The sequence below is a fragment of the Parasteatoda tepidariorum genome, chromosome X1 (genome assembly GCF_043381705.1).
Source record: "Parasteatoda tepidariorum isolate YZ-2023 chromosome X1, CAS_Ptep_4.0, whole genome shotgun sequence".
NCBI lineage: Eukaryota > Metazoa > Arthropoda > Arachnida > Araneae > Theridiidae > Parasteatoda > Parasteatoda tepidariorum.
In genome coordinates, this window is record NC_092214.1 from 77,525,621 (window position 1) to 77,543,816 (window position 18,196).

Consider the following 18,196-nt stretch of genomic DNA (forward strand, 5'->3'; position numbering starts at 1 on the left):
ATAAGAATATTATTCAATAAAATTTTAAGTTACTTTGAATTTTCGATTTCCTAAAAATGTACTTTTAAATCGTTACTTTTTTTGTTTAGTACTTGTACTTTTACTTGTACTTTTTACTCGTTACTTTTTAAAATAAGAAGATTTAAAATCAAATTTTTTTTAAAAATACTTGTTCTTTTACTCGTTACTTTTTAAAAGTAACGTTGCCATATATGGTTTCAACTCTTTATTCTGTTTCCTCTAAATAGACCAGTCTTGGAAAATGTCAAAATTAACAATACATTTTAAGTGTCAAAATTAAAGCTATTTGAATTTATACGTTGAAAAATAGCTTTTATTCGCTTCTAATATTGGATTCTGAATAACAGCAATTTTACAATGCAATAAATTTTACATAAAAGGTGGGCTGCTTCAAAGGGATCTTAAAAAGATTAACGTTAAAATTCCCTATTAATCAGAAAGAATACCATTCAAAAATTTTGGTAGCAGTCTGCGAATAGGTCACACCCGGTTAACACACCTTCATTTGCTAGTTGAAGAACCTTCTCCTCAATGCCATACTTGTAATGTTCCGCTCACAATTCACCACATTTTAATAATTGGCCCATGTTTTAACCAACAACGTTTTACCTTTTTGGGGGTTCAATTTTATGTATACAGGATTTATTGAATGGCATTCATTATCCTAACATTTTTGCGTGCTGTTGGTACTTTTTAACAATATTTGAATGTTTTAAGCATCTACAATTTTATTCAGTTTGCAAACATCGTATCAATTCCCTCATAGTATTTTATAATGTATTCATACCCTTTTATCTAAATTTATTTATACCTTTCATCTGATTTTATAAATTTGTACCATTTTGTTAATAAAAATTGTACAATGAAAGTGTTATAAGCACTTTGACCTTAGCTTTTAAACTGTTATACCGTATTGTTTGGCGCAGCATGTCCTTATTCGGACTTTGTGCCATTAAACCCTACATTAAATCAATCAAAAATTTTTGATTGTGAAATGAACTACCAATTTTTCCAAGTCAGTTGTCCATTTAAGTGAGTCAAAACCTGCTATGTGTTAATACTAATTTTCTTTCTAGAACCTAAGCAAGAGCGAGATGATCTGATTAATCCATACTGGATAGAAGATAAAGAATTAAAACGTGGAGAAGTTGAATACTTAGCAGCCTCCGAAATCCAATTCTGGAAAGATCTTATTGATAAATATTTATATCCTATTGAACAAAATAAAGAACATCAAGCTCGCGTAGCTTCAGAGCTCAAGGAACTACGGAACAAAGTTGTATTTGCTTTTTTCATGTTCAATGCTCTTTTTATTTTAATAGTATTCTTACTCCAGTTAAACAAAGATCAATTACATTTGGACTGGCCTCTTGGAGTTAAAACCAACATTACCTATAATCCTGAAACTAGTGAAGTCCATATCGAAAAAGAATATTTGGAGCTTGAACCAATTGGTTTAGTGTTTGCTGTCTTCTTTGCTTTGATTCTTGTTATTCAATTTGTGGCCATGTTATTTCACCGATTTGGTACGTTGTCCCACATCATGGCGTCAATAGAACTGTCGTGTTGGAACCAAAAGGTGGATGATATCAGCGATGATGCATTCATAGACAAAAATGCCGTTCAGATAGCTAGACAGCTTCAACGACTGCGGGGCATAGATGATGATGAATCGATTTATGGAGATAGATTAGCCAAGAGGAAGACAATTCAGAACTTAGAAAAAAGAAAAAATCAACGAGACAGAATTGGTACATTAGATGTAGCATTCAGAAAAAGATTTATGAATCTTCATGATGGAGAAAATGGACACATTGGTAAGTGCACCAAAAATTGTGTATAGCCTTTCTTTGGGAAAATTTCCCAAAACCAAAAAAATCCTTAAAATCAACAAAATATTGCTAACAAAAAGATTAAGAATTTCATATCAAAATGGATGATTTAGAAATGTAACTTCCATAATTTATTTTTTCGGTAGTCCTGTGATTGATCCCTGAGCAGTGCCGGGGCTGTCGGCAAAGAATATACGAAGGGGAAGAAGCCTAACTTCCAATGACAAAAATGTAAACCAGTCCCCCAAGGTTAGGTGGGGTCCCTGTATATAGAAGAATAAAAACATTTAGAGGTACAATCTAAAAAAAATTTCGGCCATTATTAAATAAAATAATAAAAAATGATAAGGGATTATTATAAATTGTTTGCATGAAATTATCTTTGGATAAACGAATTTTGTAATTGTGAAAATTTTTTTTGATTAGCTCAAAAAATTCTCGAGATATTGTGAAATTCGCAAAAAGCAAAATTTACGTTAAGGGGTCCAAACTTTGAACAGCTCTTCTGCTAGAGAATGGGTAAAGATGTCATGAGTTTACAATAACTTTACAAAAATTATTTAAAATATATTTCCATAACTAAGCTGCCAGATTACAAAATATGAAAGTAAAACTTATTAGAATGTAGTGGGAAAAATATTGTTAATATATTAAAATTTTGCGGATATAATTATGTGGGTCAAAAAAGTGATATTTTTCAGTTGTTAATCCGTCTGCATTTAATTTTTAGCTATTTTTTTATATAAAAAAGATTTACTTTAATTCCTGCTAAAAAGATTGTTCAAATATTTTTTTTCTCTCTCCTTTATTTGTCCTTTCTTGTTTTCTTTGTGTAATTGTTATAAATTCTATGCACTTGCAGCTTATGCGCTGTTAACTTTGAAATTTCTTTCCTCTTTGGAAAAACTAATTTCATAATTGTGTGCAAAACTGTTATAAAGTTCCTGAGGTATGGCGAAATACTCTTAATGTGAAAAATAACTTTAAAGTATCCAAACTTCAGAACCTTATCTCAACTAAGCTATTAAGTCAGTGTTTCCAGATTAAGGCTACTGAACATATTTTGGTGATTAGAAATCCACATTCGTTGAAAAATAATATTCAGAGGAAAGTTTTTTTGAAATTCGTATTTAATTGGAAATTTACATTTGTAATTGCATATTTACTAATTCTTGCAATTCATATTTATATGGGTCATTCTCACAAAAACAGTCATTTTCATGTCCCCAGTATATTTTATGTTTGTTTTACAACTTACGAAAAAAAATTTTCAGGGAAAGTGTCCTTCAGAATGCAAGCTAACAAAAGAATAAAAATAAAATTATCAATTTTTATTTTTTATTAATTTTAGGTAATAAAAATATACCAATATGTCATTCCCTCACTTGTCCCCACTGCTGATTTAAAAAAAGAAAAAAATTGTTTCTGAAATAAAAAATTTTTTTTTACAAATTTGTGTTTTTTATTTGAGAATATTGAAATATAGAATTCAGAAAATAAATTTTAAATTTAATTTCTGATAAAAATATTAACACAGCACTATTTTAAACTTTGTCCCCAGTGTTTCGCGTCATTCCCTCACAACAATGTTCTTATCACCTGCAATCTTCTTAGAATAAAAATATTTTAATAAAAACTTCAGAAGTTAACAACTGGCATCATAGAACAAAATTGCAGTATGTTTCCATCTTCAACTTAAAGAAGCTTTGCTGTGGAATAAATTTGAATGAATCAAACCAGGTAAAATTTTTTACATTTGTCATTCCCTCATGTCATTTTTTAGAGTAAAATAAAATACAACTTCATCGAGAAAGTGGATAATTATATGTTGCTTTCTTGTATGAATATAATTGTATGTGATTGACTTCAGAAATTAATTAGGCCTAACTGTTATTTTTAAATTTTATTGAATTCGTCATTCCCTCACTAGTGTATAAAGTGAGGGAATGACGCTGAAGTGAGGGAATGATTCAAGATGAGTATATTATTAAATTTTTTTTTGTTCAATCGTGCCAGCCAATTTTATTTCCCAAACCTGTAAAAACTATTAAATATATAAGACTAAATTATAATAAATATTAGATATACTTAGTATGTTATCATTTTCAAACTTTAGGTAGATGTAACTTAGATAAAAACATGTATTAAAATAAAATATCATTCCCTCACTATTAGTGTCATTCCCTCACTTTTTAAATAGTGAAAATAATTAATTTACTTATTAATTAATTTGAAAAATAAATTAAAAAATTAATAAATTAATTTATTAAATTAATTAATTTATTTATTAAATTAATTAATTAATTATTAATTATTATAAATTAATTAATTATAAATTAATTATTTAAAAAATTAATTAATTTAAATATTAAGTATAATTTATAGGATATATACTTTCTTTATAATGCCATTACATATTTCTATTAATATAAAAAGTTTCAGAGCTTTTTATTCACTTTACTTTTTTGGGATTTTATGAACTGAAAAATGACAGTTTTCGTGAGAATGACCCATATAAACACTGAGTTTTAGTAAATTTTGAACACTCTTTTGCAGCTACTCCGGTTCTGAATGGTCTTAACAAGATTGGTCGTAGTCGAGAAACGATCCGTGCACTCGAACTACGGCGTAATCACCTCCTTGGCAATAATAGTAGAATGGAAACACTTGGTGCTAAGAATGATTTCAATGCTCGAAATAAAAATGGTCGGCCAAAGAATAACGATTTAAGAAGAGTTTTTGCTAAGCCTAATGGTGGTATTGATACCAGTTATGGAAACAAAGCATTTGATCCTGATGACATAAGCTTACAAATTTATGAAACAAAAAATAGTTTAACCGAAAGACGAAGACAAAGTCATTTATAATTATGAAACACTGTTTCAAAATCGAAGAAATATTGCATTACTAACAAACCACCGAAGCGATTAAGTGAGAAATTTTCTTTAAATTTGAAAACAAAGTGCACTTAAAATTCCTTGAAAAAAAGGTCACTTGAGTTCTGCAATTTTTAAAAAAAACTTTTTTACATATAACTGTGCAATAACGAACTTCTTGTTTTGTATGTGAAAGTATATTTATGTAAATAACTTAAAACATTCTATATGAACATATTCTTATGTTCAGAGATTTTATGAAATGTGATTTTTTAAAGATTTTATGTTTCTATATTTTTAACCATTGTCCTAGGGCCAATAAAGAGTTTTCTATCGAGCTGAGTCATTTTTTAAAATTGTCTAAATGGTTAACTTTTAAACTTTTTGCCCAGCGATAAGCGTTTTAAGCAGAAAAACTCATTGCATCTTCAATCCTAATCAGTTTTTTTATTCAAACTCTTTCTACATAAACGGCCATTCTCACCAGATGCAAATTTTTTTTTTTTTTGCATTTAAATGGTTAACTGATTGGGTGAGTTTTTCACCAATCTGGTTTTCATTCACATGCGAAAAATATCGCATTCTTTGAGAAGGATCCTAAACTTTAACTAAACATTAATCTTACTTGCCAATTTTGACTACCCTAAGCTCGTCCAAGCTGTGCACACATTACCTAATGCTTTGTCTCGCCACTAAGTTAGATTTAAATATCATTCTCACTGCAGGAAAAAAAAATCAGACAAAAACTTGATTGGTGAAATTTTTTTATCTGTGAATAACTCACTGATCTGGTCCTTGTTTGCAACTACAAATTCGCATACACTATTTTTTCACATGCAGCATGACTGGTTCTTAAGCTATACCTTAATATGTTAAACAGCTATAATACTTACTAGGTCATAATTATAATCTTTACCTAGAGACATTATAGAAGACAAACCACTCCAGCCAGAATAGTTCAGAAAAGCAATTCTCCATTGCTTTTCTAGGCCTCCTGCTACTACCAGTGCCACAACAGTTTTTGCTACATTCTCCTATTTTTAACATGGCAATTAAAGACTCACACTGCCTAATTTTTCATTTAAAAAGTAATAAAATAATACTTTAGCTGAATTCTCAGACAGCCATTTTAGGCTAAACTATGCGTTGCTTTTTAATCAGCACGTTAGGCAAAAATTGGTCCAAAATTTCAGCCTAACCCTAATAAAAAAACACCAGATTAATTTTAGATGGGTTTAAATGTTTTTACTAACCATCATGCATCATACAAGTGATGAAGGGAAGCTAAAAGAGAATTCATTTGAAAAGTAAGAGGCTTCTCTAGCCGAAAAATACTGCCATTTTGACAAATGCTCTGAAGCGAGGAGATAGCGAGTTCAATTCTCATCATAGCCCTAAATGTAGTGCTACAGAAACCCTAAATTTACTTGACTGATTGGTAGTAGTAGTTAATCTACGTTGCACTAGAGCTGCACACTGGGCTATTATAGACGGTATGGGAAACATCCTTGAGGATGATCCGAAGACATGTCACCAAAACTTTCATCCTCTACAAAGAGGATGGCTCTCCCACTTAGGCAGCCTGATGACAAGCACTTAGAACAGTCAAAAGCGGATCTATACTGAGCACCCTAGGTCCTTTTGCAAGCTGAAAATGAAAGGCATGCAAGCAATTAGTTGAGATTTTCGGAGCCAAGAGACATTGACCTCTTAAATAAATCAAGGGAAAGCATGGAGGTAGTTTGTATCTCGCCATAACCCTCAATATGTCTATGTGTTATCTTTCTATTTGGCAACGGATTATAAGCTGATCCTTGTACTGAGCAAGCAGCTCACATATGTATGTGAATAGATATATAAAATTAATCTAAGTGTGGCTGAGAGTCTACAGTTTCAGATTATAGTCAGAAAAAAGTTAGAGGAAATCTAATTTTAAATTTGCGACAATTATAAAATTCTACTTCTCGGGAACTATTTGACCGATTTTGCTCAAATATTGAATTTTGCCTTAAAAAATTACATTCTTTAAAATGATGTAAAAAACTGTATACCTTACAAAAAAAATAAACACCAGGAAAAAACTATTTTTTGCATGGATTTATTTTTAATAAGCAAATTTTATATTTGGGAGTAATATTTTTCTAGTTTGCTTAAAAAATTCCTGAGATATGACAAAATACGCAGAAAGTAAAATTAACAATAAGGGGTCCAAACTTTTGACTACTCTCCTGCCCATACTCTTAAGACCATATTACCCAGAATGTCGTTTCCCCTATATTTTTTGGATCACAAGTGCAAATCTGTTGAAAAAAGTATGTTAATTCAGAGAAAGTATGCTTTTGAGTGCAATTTGCTTTCGTAACTTAAAATATTGTCTGCAGAAATTGATTAGCATATTTGAGGTCATCCCCTCGTACCATTAGGTTTGACTCCTAGTATGTGAAAATCCGATTATTACATCAAAAGTTATTCAGGGTGTTTCATTTATTTTTCTGCACATTGTACATAAATATTCCATATAAGTAAAGTTTCTAAATGTTCACTTGAAAATGGGAATAAAAATAAATAGGTAGTAGACAGATTGTATCATACTGCTTATATGAAGCCCTGTATACTCTTCTAATAATAAAAAACCAATTTGATTTCAGTAACAATATAGCATATTTCTACATCCATATTAAAGATATTTTTTAGAAATACTGAAGTTGTTTACACATAACATTAAAAGTATGTTTTTAAGATAAAGAAAAAATGCCATTTTTCTTTGGTTTAAATTTTATAAATATAATATATATCTGAGCACATGCAATATTCAATGAGTAACATTTTATAATACATGAGACAAGGAAGGCAAGGGAAATCCTTTTCGATACAAGAACTTAATGATCTTTACAATGAACATTCATATTAAGATACATTGGGCAACTAACTAACCACATAAATAAAAATTTCAATAAATAAAGCAGTGCAATAAAGATTTATTTATTCATAGGAATAAGACTAGCAGAATAATAAAAACGAATAAAAATAATCTAAGGATTATAGCAAAGACACTACATTTGTTGATTTTGATGATTTCTAATTTTTAATTTTTTTTCTCATTTTCCTCACAAATAGATTTCAGAAACAAACTTAGAAATTGCATAGCGCATGTCGATTCACTTAATTCCAATAGGTCCTGCCCATTAATAGATAATTCATGTTCAACAGTATGCCAATAAAGCACATTTTGAAAGTCGTGGGTAAAATTAAATGCAATTTGTACAATAATGAATGACTCAATTGAATAACACAGATTCTGGATCTTGATTAGCTAGTTGCTTAATGTGTCTGAGGACATCTTTTTTAGTAATTATGCCAAGAAGTCGTCTGAAAAAAATAAAAATAATCACAAATATATATAAAAAATAGTTAATTTTAACACAAAATAGTTTCAAAGTGACAAATAATTTTATTACTACTGTAGACTTTCAAAAATGGGAACAGAAGTATATGAGAAATCAAAATTGTTTTATAACTTTATCAAATACATTTTGGAAGCGTGTAAATAAGTGAAATGCTTAGAAAGTAAGATAAATTTTAATTTTTTAAAAATTCATTTTAACTTCTCAGTAGAAACACTTACAAGACACAATAACAAGTGTGAATGACATTATATATACAGAACAAACTCGAATACCCAGATGTCTGTTTACCAATAGACAGTCTATTTTTCTTACACTTTTTAAAAATAAAAAAAATTCTTTTCTTTATAAAATGTTTCTTCCTTAAATGCTTGTGAACTGTTACAATAAAAAGCGTTAGTAAAAAAAAAGAAGAAAAAATTATTTCTTTTTGCCGCCTCTCTTACATCTAATCATTCATTTAGTATCAATAAGCATGTTAAAAGAGATGTCTAAAAGACAAGAGTAGTACTTAGAGGAAGAAAAAAACTGAATATTAATGAAGTTGAATATTAATAGTATTCGAAAAGAACACCACCAGACAAGATTTAATTCGTTTTAAGTTATAGACATTGTCATTAAAAGATCTTAATTCTGTTCCTTGTTTTAGATACTTTTTTTATGAAATCAGATTAATTTACTTTGAGAATTTGAGGTTTGTCTTTAAATGTCATTTTTATCTGATTACTTGTGGGAGTGGAACAATAATCAGTACGAAGGGGAAAAAAGATAATCTTTATTTGAAGAGAAAGTTCCAATTATTGTCTGCTCCCTTTTATTTATTTTTAATAATACACATATTTCATTATACTAAACATTCTTTAGTTTGTTAAATGCCATTCAACTTATAAGAAAACTTCGTTGTATTAAATTGATGCTAATTATCATCCGTTTTTTTAATTGGAAAACGATAGTTTTATTTTTGTTCAACACTAAGACCTATTAATCGTAAAAATCTATTTTCCTGACTAGTGGAAGTCCTGGCCATTTTGGATATGGGACTTTTCGCTGTAGTTGAAAGATTCATTATACCTCATCAAGGCTTTATAATAGTAAAACAAATTTCATCCATATTTATTTCTGCAGACTCTGCAAGTCATTCTATAAGAAAGGAAGGTATTAAAATAGTTGAGAAAAAAACCTCTTTATTTGCCATCTGGAGCCATTTCTTTTTGATTTCATCCCTTAATTGGTCCAATAATACTGTGTAATATTCTGAAATACTACACAGAACCTCTTATCAGTCAAATTTTGTTGAGTTTCCTTCCACATCAAAACTAACAAGAGGAGAATGTTAGAAAACCATACTAGTGAACAAATATCTCTTATCGAATCTTTCACTGTTAAGATCTGACAAACAGACACAAAAAAATGCTTTTTAGCAGACATGACTCATTTGAAATAATTTTAATGTTTACAGTGATTTATCTTTTTATATAATTACGCAACAGCGTTTTTGTAATTTCTTTAATGAAAGTAAAGTTTCAATAATTTATCCTTTCATCATGAGTCTGACCCAGTATTTTACAAAATTGGGCATGTGATGAATCAAATTATGGCTGAAATGTCATTTGTTGTTTCTTGTAAAATTTAGCAGTATGTTTAATTTGAAAACATAGCATTTTCAACACAAATTTCAATGACCTGCTTTAACAATACAAGGAGAATATTTGTAAATTAATCTAATTTGAAAATCATAAAATAATAACCACGAAAATCTCTGGCATAATGGAGAATCTATTCTATGATGTGTCGACAACTGGAGATATTTTGTGGCAGTACTGTATGTCATTTCTATAAACAAAATCTTTTGTGAGAAATAGCATGGATGCCAACCTGGAAGTCTCAGCTGTTTACAAAATGTAGAGTGTAGAGTTTTTCCAATCCTTAAGAACTTCATCGCTCTGCTTCACTGCATATACATTTCCTTTAATTGTTTATGTATAATTTTGGTCAAAATTATTGAAACTCAAATTTATTATATTAAAAAAATAAAAAAGATATAGAGCATAAAATTTCATACTACTATAAATAAATGCAAGAAAAATGTCCCATAAAAATGGGAAAAGTTGACTGATAATTATCGAAGAAATATTCAAAAACTAAATCTCACCCATTATGAATAACAAGAGTTTGCCTCAAACCTAGTTTGCGAAACATATCTATTACTGTTTCCATTGGAGTTTGGTCTGTTATTGTGATAGGAGCCTGAAAAAGAATAAAAAAATTTTAATACTTATTTTCATATAACACATAGAAAATTCATATAAATCAAACATAAGCCCAGACTGTATAATCTACCTTCTTCGCAAAGAATAGTCACCAGTAAAAATGCCAAGTAAAAAGCATTAAATGAGACAAAAAATAAACATAATTATAATAAGGTTTCTCTGATATGCCATCAAAAGCTGAACCTGCACAGAAACTTAAAACTTTAGAAGCATGACTTTCGAATTAAACTAAAATAAAAATTATAATTTAAAAGAGGTATTATACTAAAATAATATAAATTAAGATTAAAGAGTTTTTTTAATCCATTCAGTAGTTTCCCTTTAAGTTACATAACTTTTCCATAGTTGATTCAAAATGTCCTTACTTTTTAATTCTCAATTACAATAATTTTTTTCTAAAAAAAATCAAAAGATTGAATATTTTGCTTAAAAATTTTTAATTTGATTAACATTGTTTACTCAGAACTTATAATTTTTAGTTAAATTGTTCCACTATTTTAAAATGCACCCAATTATTTAAAAAAAATTACTAAATTATAATTAAATTTTAAATAAACTGAAGAGATTCAAAATTGAAAAATTTAAATTTCTTGGAATAACTAACTCTCTAACATACAAGATTTGAGTTCTTATTCTAAAAAAAGTATATAAGTATATGACCGCACATCTCACCAATAACATTTTATGATAGATAAGCTTATCTAATAAAGATGTTTTTTCTTTATAACATTACGCAAACAAAATTGATCGGATTAAATAAGAAACTTCACCACTTTGATGCAATTTGTTGATGGTCCCTTAATTCAACATAACAAATATTTTGTAAAGTTAGAGTTGTTGGTTAAATCTTATGATGAAAAAAAATATTCGAAGATTGTCAATGAATTGAGTCAGACTCTTCCACACGTTTATTGGTAACAGTTGCTAATGAACAGTGCACAAAATAATAAACAGACCACCATTGATAAGTTTTGATCTAATGATCGGATCTTCATGTTCTAGGACACATTCTTAATGATTCTGGGGGTTACCACAAATATGCTAATTAATTAGTACAGACGATATTTTAAGCTACGAAATCACATAGAAAAACGTATTTTCTCTGAATAAACATACCTTTTTCTTGATGGATTTCTGACCTCCAAAATAAAGGGGGTAGCCGCAATCTGGGAAATATGGACCCTCTAATGTTAATTAAATTTTTTGTGTATTTTGCCATATCTCAAATTTTTTTTAAACGAATTGAAAAATATTTTTACACAATTATAAAATTTGTTTAGCCAAAGATAATTTCATACAAAAAATAATTTTTGGTAAATATTTACCATTTTATATCATTTTGTTTAAATACTGGTCAAAAAATTCTGAATTATAAGCTATAGAATGTTTTACATCATTTTAAAGAATATAATTTTACATGGCAAAATACAAAATTTCAGTGAAATTGATTATATCAATGAATTGTATAATTGTGCGCAAATGTTTTTTCATGATATAGCAAAATACGCAAAAAGTAAGATTAACTTTAAGGAGTCCAAACTTTAGATGGTTCTCCAGACCAAACTATGGGGACCATAATTCCCAGACTGCGGAATTTTGAAGGTCAGAAATCCGAATCCATCAAAAAAGGTATGCTTATTCAATGAAAGTACTTTTCTGTGTCTGATTTTGTAACTTAAAATAACGTTTTTACGAATTAATTAGCATATTTGAGGTCACCCCCTCGAATCATGAAGATTGAGTCCTAGAACATAAAGATCTAATTATTAGATCAAAAAGTATTCAGGGTGGTCCATTTTTTTTTGTGCACTGTACAATAATAAATTGCATTTAATACTGTTTTTGATGAACTAAGAGCTTCTAATTTATGTAATTAGCACTTACCAAAATTTGTTATTAAGAGTTTATATAAAACTTAGTTGAAAATGATAGGAATAGAAATAAAGCATTGTGACACAGTAATTAATTTAAATGCTGCCAACAAGTTTATGAAACAGAAAAGAATCTTAATCGAATGCATTAAGTAATTGAGATGAATTTTGTTCTCAAAGCAAAAAAATAAATAAATGTGTAGCAATTACTGGATGTCACGTCACAGAGCGGAAGTGAACAAGCTCTGCACCCACATAAATTAAATGATTGAAAATTATGATAACTTTAACTGCATAACAAATTCCAAAATTTTCTAAAAGTTCAAACGCAACAATTCTAAAATGTTTCGTATAGCTAAGGTTTTTTTATTTATTTAAACTTTATTAGATTAAAGGTACAAATATGTTTTTAACAACAGATTCTAAATATTTAACTACAAAACTAAAAAAGCTCAATTGAAATTAATGTTCTATCTAATTTCATAATAAAGCTGTTGTTTGAAACTTATACGTTTGAAATGTGCACAGATTGTAAAACAAAAATTTTGAACAATGACAGTATTACAGTAGAACAAATACAATAATCCACTAACTGCACAACAACTTTTATCTTTCACAAGCGGGGAACTGTTCTTTATTCAATCAAATGTGCATTGAGCAGCGTTTTTAATGTACAAAAATTCAAATGAAAAGTAAAAAATTTTACCAGATCTAAAATTTTTCTGAGCTTTACAGGAGGTGGACCATGCCAAGGAGTTGGGATATGAGAAGTAAAGATGACTACAGAATTTCTAACAACACCTTCTTGTGTTCTTTTGGCATTTGCTAAGATAAATGAAAGAGCCATATAAAATTGTACTAAGAAGTATTTGTGATTAAAATAAAACAAAATAAATAATCGCAATTAAATTAATCTTTATTTAAGATAATTTAGGATAAACAGTTATTATCATCAGGAAAATACTTGACTCATATAGTATATAATAAACTGTAAATAATGTACCTTACAAATAAATTATAACAAATTATACTTACCAAGAGCAAGACTTAAATCTCGGCGTAATACAAAGCCCACTAAGTACATACTTTCAGACGATACAACAACGGGAAATCCATTGTGATCAGTAGAGTTAAGTAAATTTTCTGAAAATGAAACATGAAGCAATTAAAAACTACTTAACTGTAAAAGTAAAAAAATTTAAATAAGATCCTGCTAATAAAGTTTTTTTTAAAAAATAAAACATTTACAATTTTACTAGTTAGTTACAAGATAAAAATTTATCTCATTTGTTTTGTAAATAAAATGTAGCTACTTATAAAAAATGTAGGTCAGAGAATAACTCTGTAGCTAATTAGTTATGTTACTCAATTTGAGAATCTTGTTTAAAAAAATCAGACACAAAAAGTATTTTCTCTAATAAAATGTATGTTTTCACCCACAAGGAAATCAGATTCTGAACCATCAAAATATAAGGGACAACCACAACTTGAATAATGTGGGTCTAACAGTTAAGTCAGGGAAGCAGGGAAATGTTTCAGTACCTTAATAATATTTTAATTTTTTTTTCTTTTTCAATCATGTTTCTAAAATTAATTGCATGGATGGAAAATGCTGCATTTCATTTTAAGACAGACCACAAACTACAAAGATAATTCAATGCAGAACAATAATTTGTAACAATTAAATATTATAATTTAAATTAATAAAGAGTAAAAACATTTTTAACTTATAAGAATTTTTTTAACCACGTAAAACTTAATAACATTAAAAGCCTACAGAAAAAATTTACTACAAATTGGGTAAGTACTTATACTGATTTATCAGTTTAAGAAAACTTATAACTCCCTTTTAATAGTTAGAAATTTGAAGAGAACATCCATATAAAATGTGATTAGGAATATAATTTGCAAAAAAATTATAATGCATTTTCACGATGTATAACATCTAATGAACTAGATGGAATAAACATTCACTACTTTTAAAAGTAAACCTGGCTTTTGGGGACAATGAAAATCTTTATACTGAATGTTTAGACATACTTTTTGATGATTCCTTTGCTGATTTTTCAGCTTAATATTTCGAAAAATGTATTTTAAATATTTAAAATCAGAATTTTTTTTTTAACTAGCTTATATTTTTCTTTATATTCTCTTGCATCACAACTTTTTCAAGAACAAGATTAAAGTAAATGTTATTTAAAATATATTTGATCTGTTTTATAATTTAATCTCATTATGTTATATAAATTTTTTTTTATCGTAAGATTACATTCACTAGTATTTATGCATTGTCAAAACTGATTTTTTGGATCATCCAGAAATAGAAGATTTTCACTAAAATTTGGAGGGAAACAATTAACATGTATTTTATGGTTGCAATTATATCTAACAAAATTTTCCAAGTTAGTACAGGAGGGTAGAAATCCTGTTCTCAAATAAATAATACAATAGCAAGTTGAACTTATTTAGGATTGTATTAAACCCATTTTGTGCCAAGTCACCTTTTTGGGAATAAAGAATAAAGTTTTTTTTAGTAAATAATGATAATAGATATCTGTATAATTTAATAATTTTCAACAAATATTAAACATTTAAAGCATTGTTGAAATTTTTTTTCAAAAAGTTTATAATAATGTAATTCCTATTTTTAAAATCTTTAATATAAATACTTTATATAAGGCCATTTATAAACTTTGCCTATGGATAATAAAAGTTCTGTTTGCAAATCATAATAAAAAGAGGGGCAAGAAAATTATTTTAAAGAGGTTTCAGAGTTGTTTATATGAGATCCCAAAATGGGTGACTTGGCATTATTGGACTAACAAAATAAAAACATAACCCCCTTACATATCTCTTTGTATGAGAAAGCTAATCCCTCTTTTTATTATGCTTCTTTGTTAATAGCCAGGTATCTTTTTGACAACAGCTGATAAGAAGCAGATGAATATTAATTAGTCATAGCACATTCTATTGCTCTCATATTACATGTAAGTTGGAAGAATGCTCTAAATGAATGTGTGAAAAATTCTTAGTCAGAATTCACTAAATGAGGTTTATTTCAAGTGAAGAAATATCTTAACATTTGTTATAGAATAAAAAATGCTACTCACGCTACTTTACCGTTCGGCAATTATTGAATTACATTGAAATATTAGATTTGGATGATATTCACAGATGTTAAGTGCTGTATTACTTACCTGTCATTTGATTTTAATAAGATAATATAGTTCAGCAAATTCCCTAATCAAAAGAGCTAACACTCAGCAGGACAATTATTGATTTTTTGAGAGCCAAATTTCATTGTACAGAACATTAAAAAAACATTTACTACTCATTACTGGCTTTTGGTAAATCCTTTAACTATAACATGTGCCCTTATTTATTAATTAATAAATTTAGAGACATTGAAAATAGTTTTCACTGTAATTAACAAAAGGAAAAGTGTAATTTGTATACTTCTAAAAATACTAAAAACCACAAAAAAATTAAAAAAATTCACAAACAAGTAATAGCTTGAGTTAAATAAATTTAATAACAAAAAAATACTGAGCTGATAAAATTTTCACCTAATGCAATATTTTTATGCTATTATGTATAGAATTACAACGAAACAATAATTAAGAATTAATTTGCGCTCATTTAATTTTTTTTCCTGATAACTTTTTAGCATATTAAAGAACAAGAAAATTAAAGTTAAATAAAATTTAAAATTTTGATCTGTAACAATACTAAAAAGATGACTATTTTAAAATTTAAATTAAGTATCACTTCTAAGTAATAAAAAAATAAGAAAACAATTTATTATACTAAATTGATTCCCACATTACACAAGTCATCACTTTTTTACTAAATGACGCTTTCAGATATTTTACTCCGTAAAATAAAAGTACTTTATTTGAAAAGTCATTGATGTATAATTGCTAACATATTAAAAAAATTTAAGAATGAGAAAAGTGACTACACCCAAGCGGAAAACGTCAAAAAAGAACAAGCATTAAAGAACCTGATAAATGGATAATGCTGCTTGCACCTAATAATTGAAACCAATTAGTGACCAAGGTTGCTTACGAGTCATATTTGGCTCACGAGCAGCAATTTATAAACCACTTAGATAATTGATCAGGGATGAGAGTAGTCAGAAAGTAAAAAAGAGGAAATCCAAGAATGTATATACAGTGTAACGTCCCATATCCGGTTATCCGGACGTCCCTTTTCCGGAAAGATTGATTTCCCGGACACTTTTTAACAATCAAAATAAACAAGCAGCTCTTCATCTTCCCCTTTCTTTAAAAAAGAAAAAAGGTCTTTTGACACGTTTTCTCTTCTAGCTTGCACTGAGCCCTTGAGTTATGCATTGAACCTATAAATCACAAAGGAGAACAGAAGATCTACCAAGACCATTGAGTTACCGTTAGTGACGCTCCTACTTCGGAATGCAGGGAAAGAGGGAGATTTGTTTTCAAAAGACCGTAATTGAGTCCCCCCTCCTTTCCTATGCAGCTGGCTAGTGAAAGAGGCACTTCCTGGAACCAAGAAAAGGGTAAACGCAGCAAGCGTTAACGTGGAGGGTGAATCAAAATGGAAAATTTGAATAGGTCTAAAAGGATGCACGTCCTTGAGAAACATTAGTTCTTCCCCTGACCATATAATATTTAGGAGGCGGGGGAAAAAAAGGGGGTAACATTCTTTCTTTAGTAGATTCTTTCAGTCATACAAGAAAAAATAAAGAGAACCCCATCAGCGTGCCCCGCCTTTATGCTTGATTGATAGTCAATGATTGGAGAGAAAACAATAATTTGTCACTTCCCTGCCCTCAACTTGAATGATCTACTCTTTACACTTATTTTCTTTCACAAATAAGGAGGAAATGAATTTTTCTCCTCAACCTTAATGAATAACGGGAATTTCCCTTTCTTGCTTGAATCATTCTAGTTAAAAATGACGGATTATTATTTTCATAACTGTCAATTTTCCTTCGTTTTCTATATTTTAAGCAATAATTTTTTTTCTAATATTTCATATTTGATTCATTGGATAATCTAATACTAAGACATTATTCCCATAAAAAATAATGTTTATTTATTTTTTGCTTCTTAGATTTAGATCATTTTAAGCTTTGTTCCAGAATGACGTGAATTTCCCCTTCCTGTTTGAATTGTTCTAGTTCAAAATGGCGGATTAATATTTTCATAACTGTCAAATTTTTTTAGTTTTCAAAATTTTCAGCAATATTTTTTTCTAATACATATTTTATATTTGATTGATTAGATATTCTAATACCAGGAACCCCTTAAAAATAATGTTTATTTATTTTTTGCTCAGATTCAGATCGTTTATTAGATCATTTTAAGCTTTGTTTACCCAGGGGGTCTATTATACGGAAAAATCTATTATACGGACTTCTGGAAGTCCCATCGATTCCGGATGCGCGACTTTACACTGTATTATATATATATATCCAAAAATTTGACAGAAAAAGTGCGATTTTTAAACTTGTAAACCATGTGAATATAAATCTCGATAATTAATTTTAAAATTGTATGAATATATGAATATGAATCAAATGCACGATTTTAAATATGAAAATGAATCCTGATATGAGGCTTTTAAATCACGTGAATATGAAACTCTATATCGAATTTAAAATGTGAAAATACAAATCATGACAGGTAATTTTTAGATTACGTAAATACGAACCACGATGCATAATTTCGAAATCATGCGAATACGAATCCCAATGTCTAATTTTTAAAGCACATATAAATACGAAGATAAGTATTTGATATTGCAACCTCAAAAACGAACCACTACATTGGATTTAAGCTCGTGTGAATACGAATCGCTACATAGAGTTTTAAAAGAGCGTAAATACAAATCCCGTTATTGGATTTTTAAACCTTGTAGATAAGAATCGCGATGTAC

The 18,196-nt window shown here is 28.5% G+C and overlaps 2 protein-coding genes across 4 annotated transcripts in view; one reads left to right on the forward strand and one right to left on the reverse strand.

Moving 5' to 3' along the window:
• LOC107443595 (chitin synthase chs-2) overlaps positions 1-5,064 on the forward strand; it is an 84,886-nt gene extending 79,822 nt beyond the window's left edge. For both annotated transcript variants that reach the window (XM_043053560.2, XM_043053559.2), the window contains exons 16-17: positions 1,098-1,838; positions 4,410-5,064. In XM_043053560.2, coding sequence (XP_042909494.1) covers positions 1,098-1,838; positions 4,410-4,720 — 1,052 coding nt within the window. In that variant the 3' untranslated portion in view covers positions 4,721-5,064. The remainder of the gene's footprint in view (positions 1-1,097; positions 1,839-4,409) is intronic.
• Positions 5,065-7,486: 2,422 nt separating this feature from the next.
• Positions 7,487-18,196, reverse strand: part of LOC107445260 (chloride channel protein 3) — an 83,513-nt gene continuing 72,803 nt past the window's right edge. For both annotated transcript variants that reach the window (XM_021144638.3, XM_021144637.3), the window contains 4 exons: positions 13,310-13,417; positions 12,981-13,099; positions 10,286-10,380; positions 7,487-8,098 (listed from right to left, as the gene is read on the reverse strand). In XM_021144638.3, the coding sequence (XP_021000297.1) occupies positions 8,008-8,098; positions 10,286-10,380; positions 12,981-13,099; positions 13,310-13,417 (413 nt within the window). In that variant the 3' untranslated portion in view covers positions 7,487-8,007. The remainder of the gene's footprint in view (positions 8,099-10,285; positions 10,381-12,980; positions 13,100-13,309; positions 13,418-18,196) is intronic.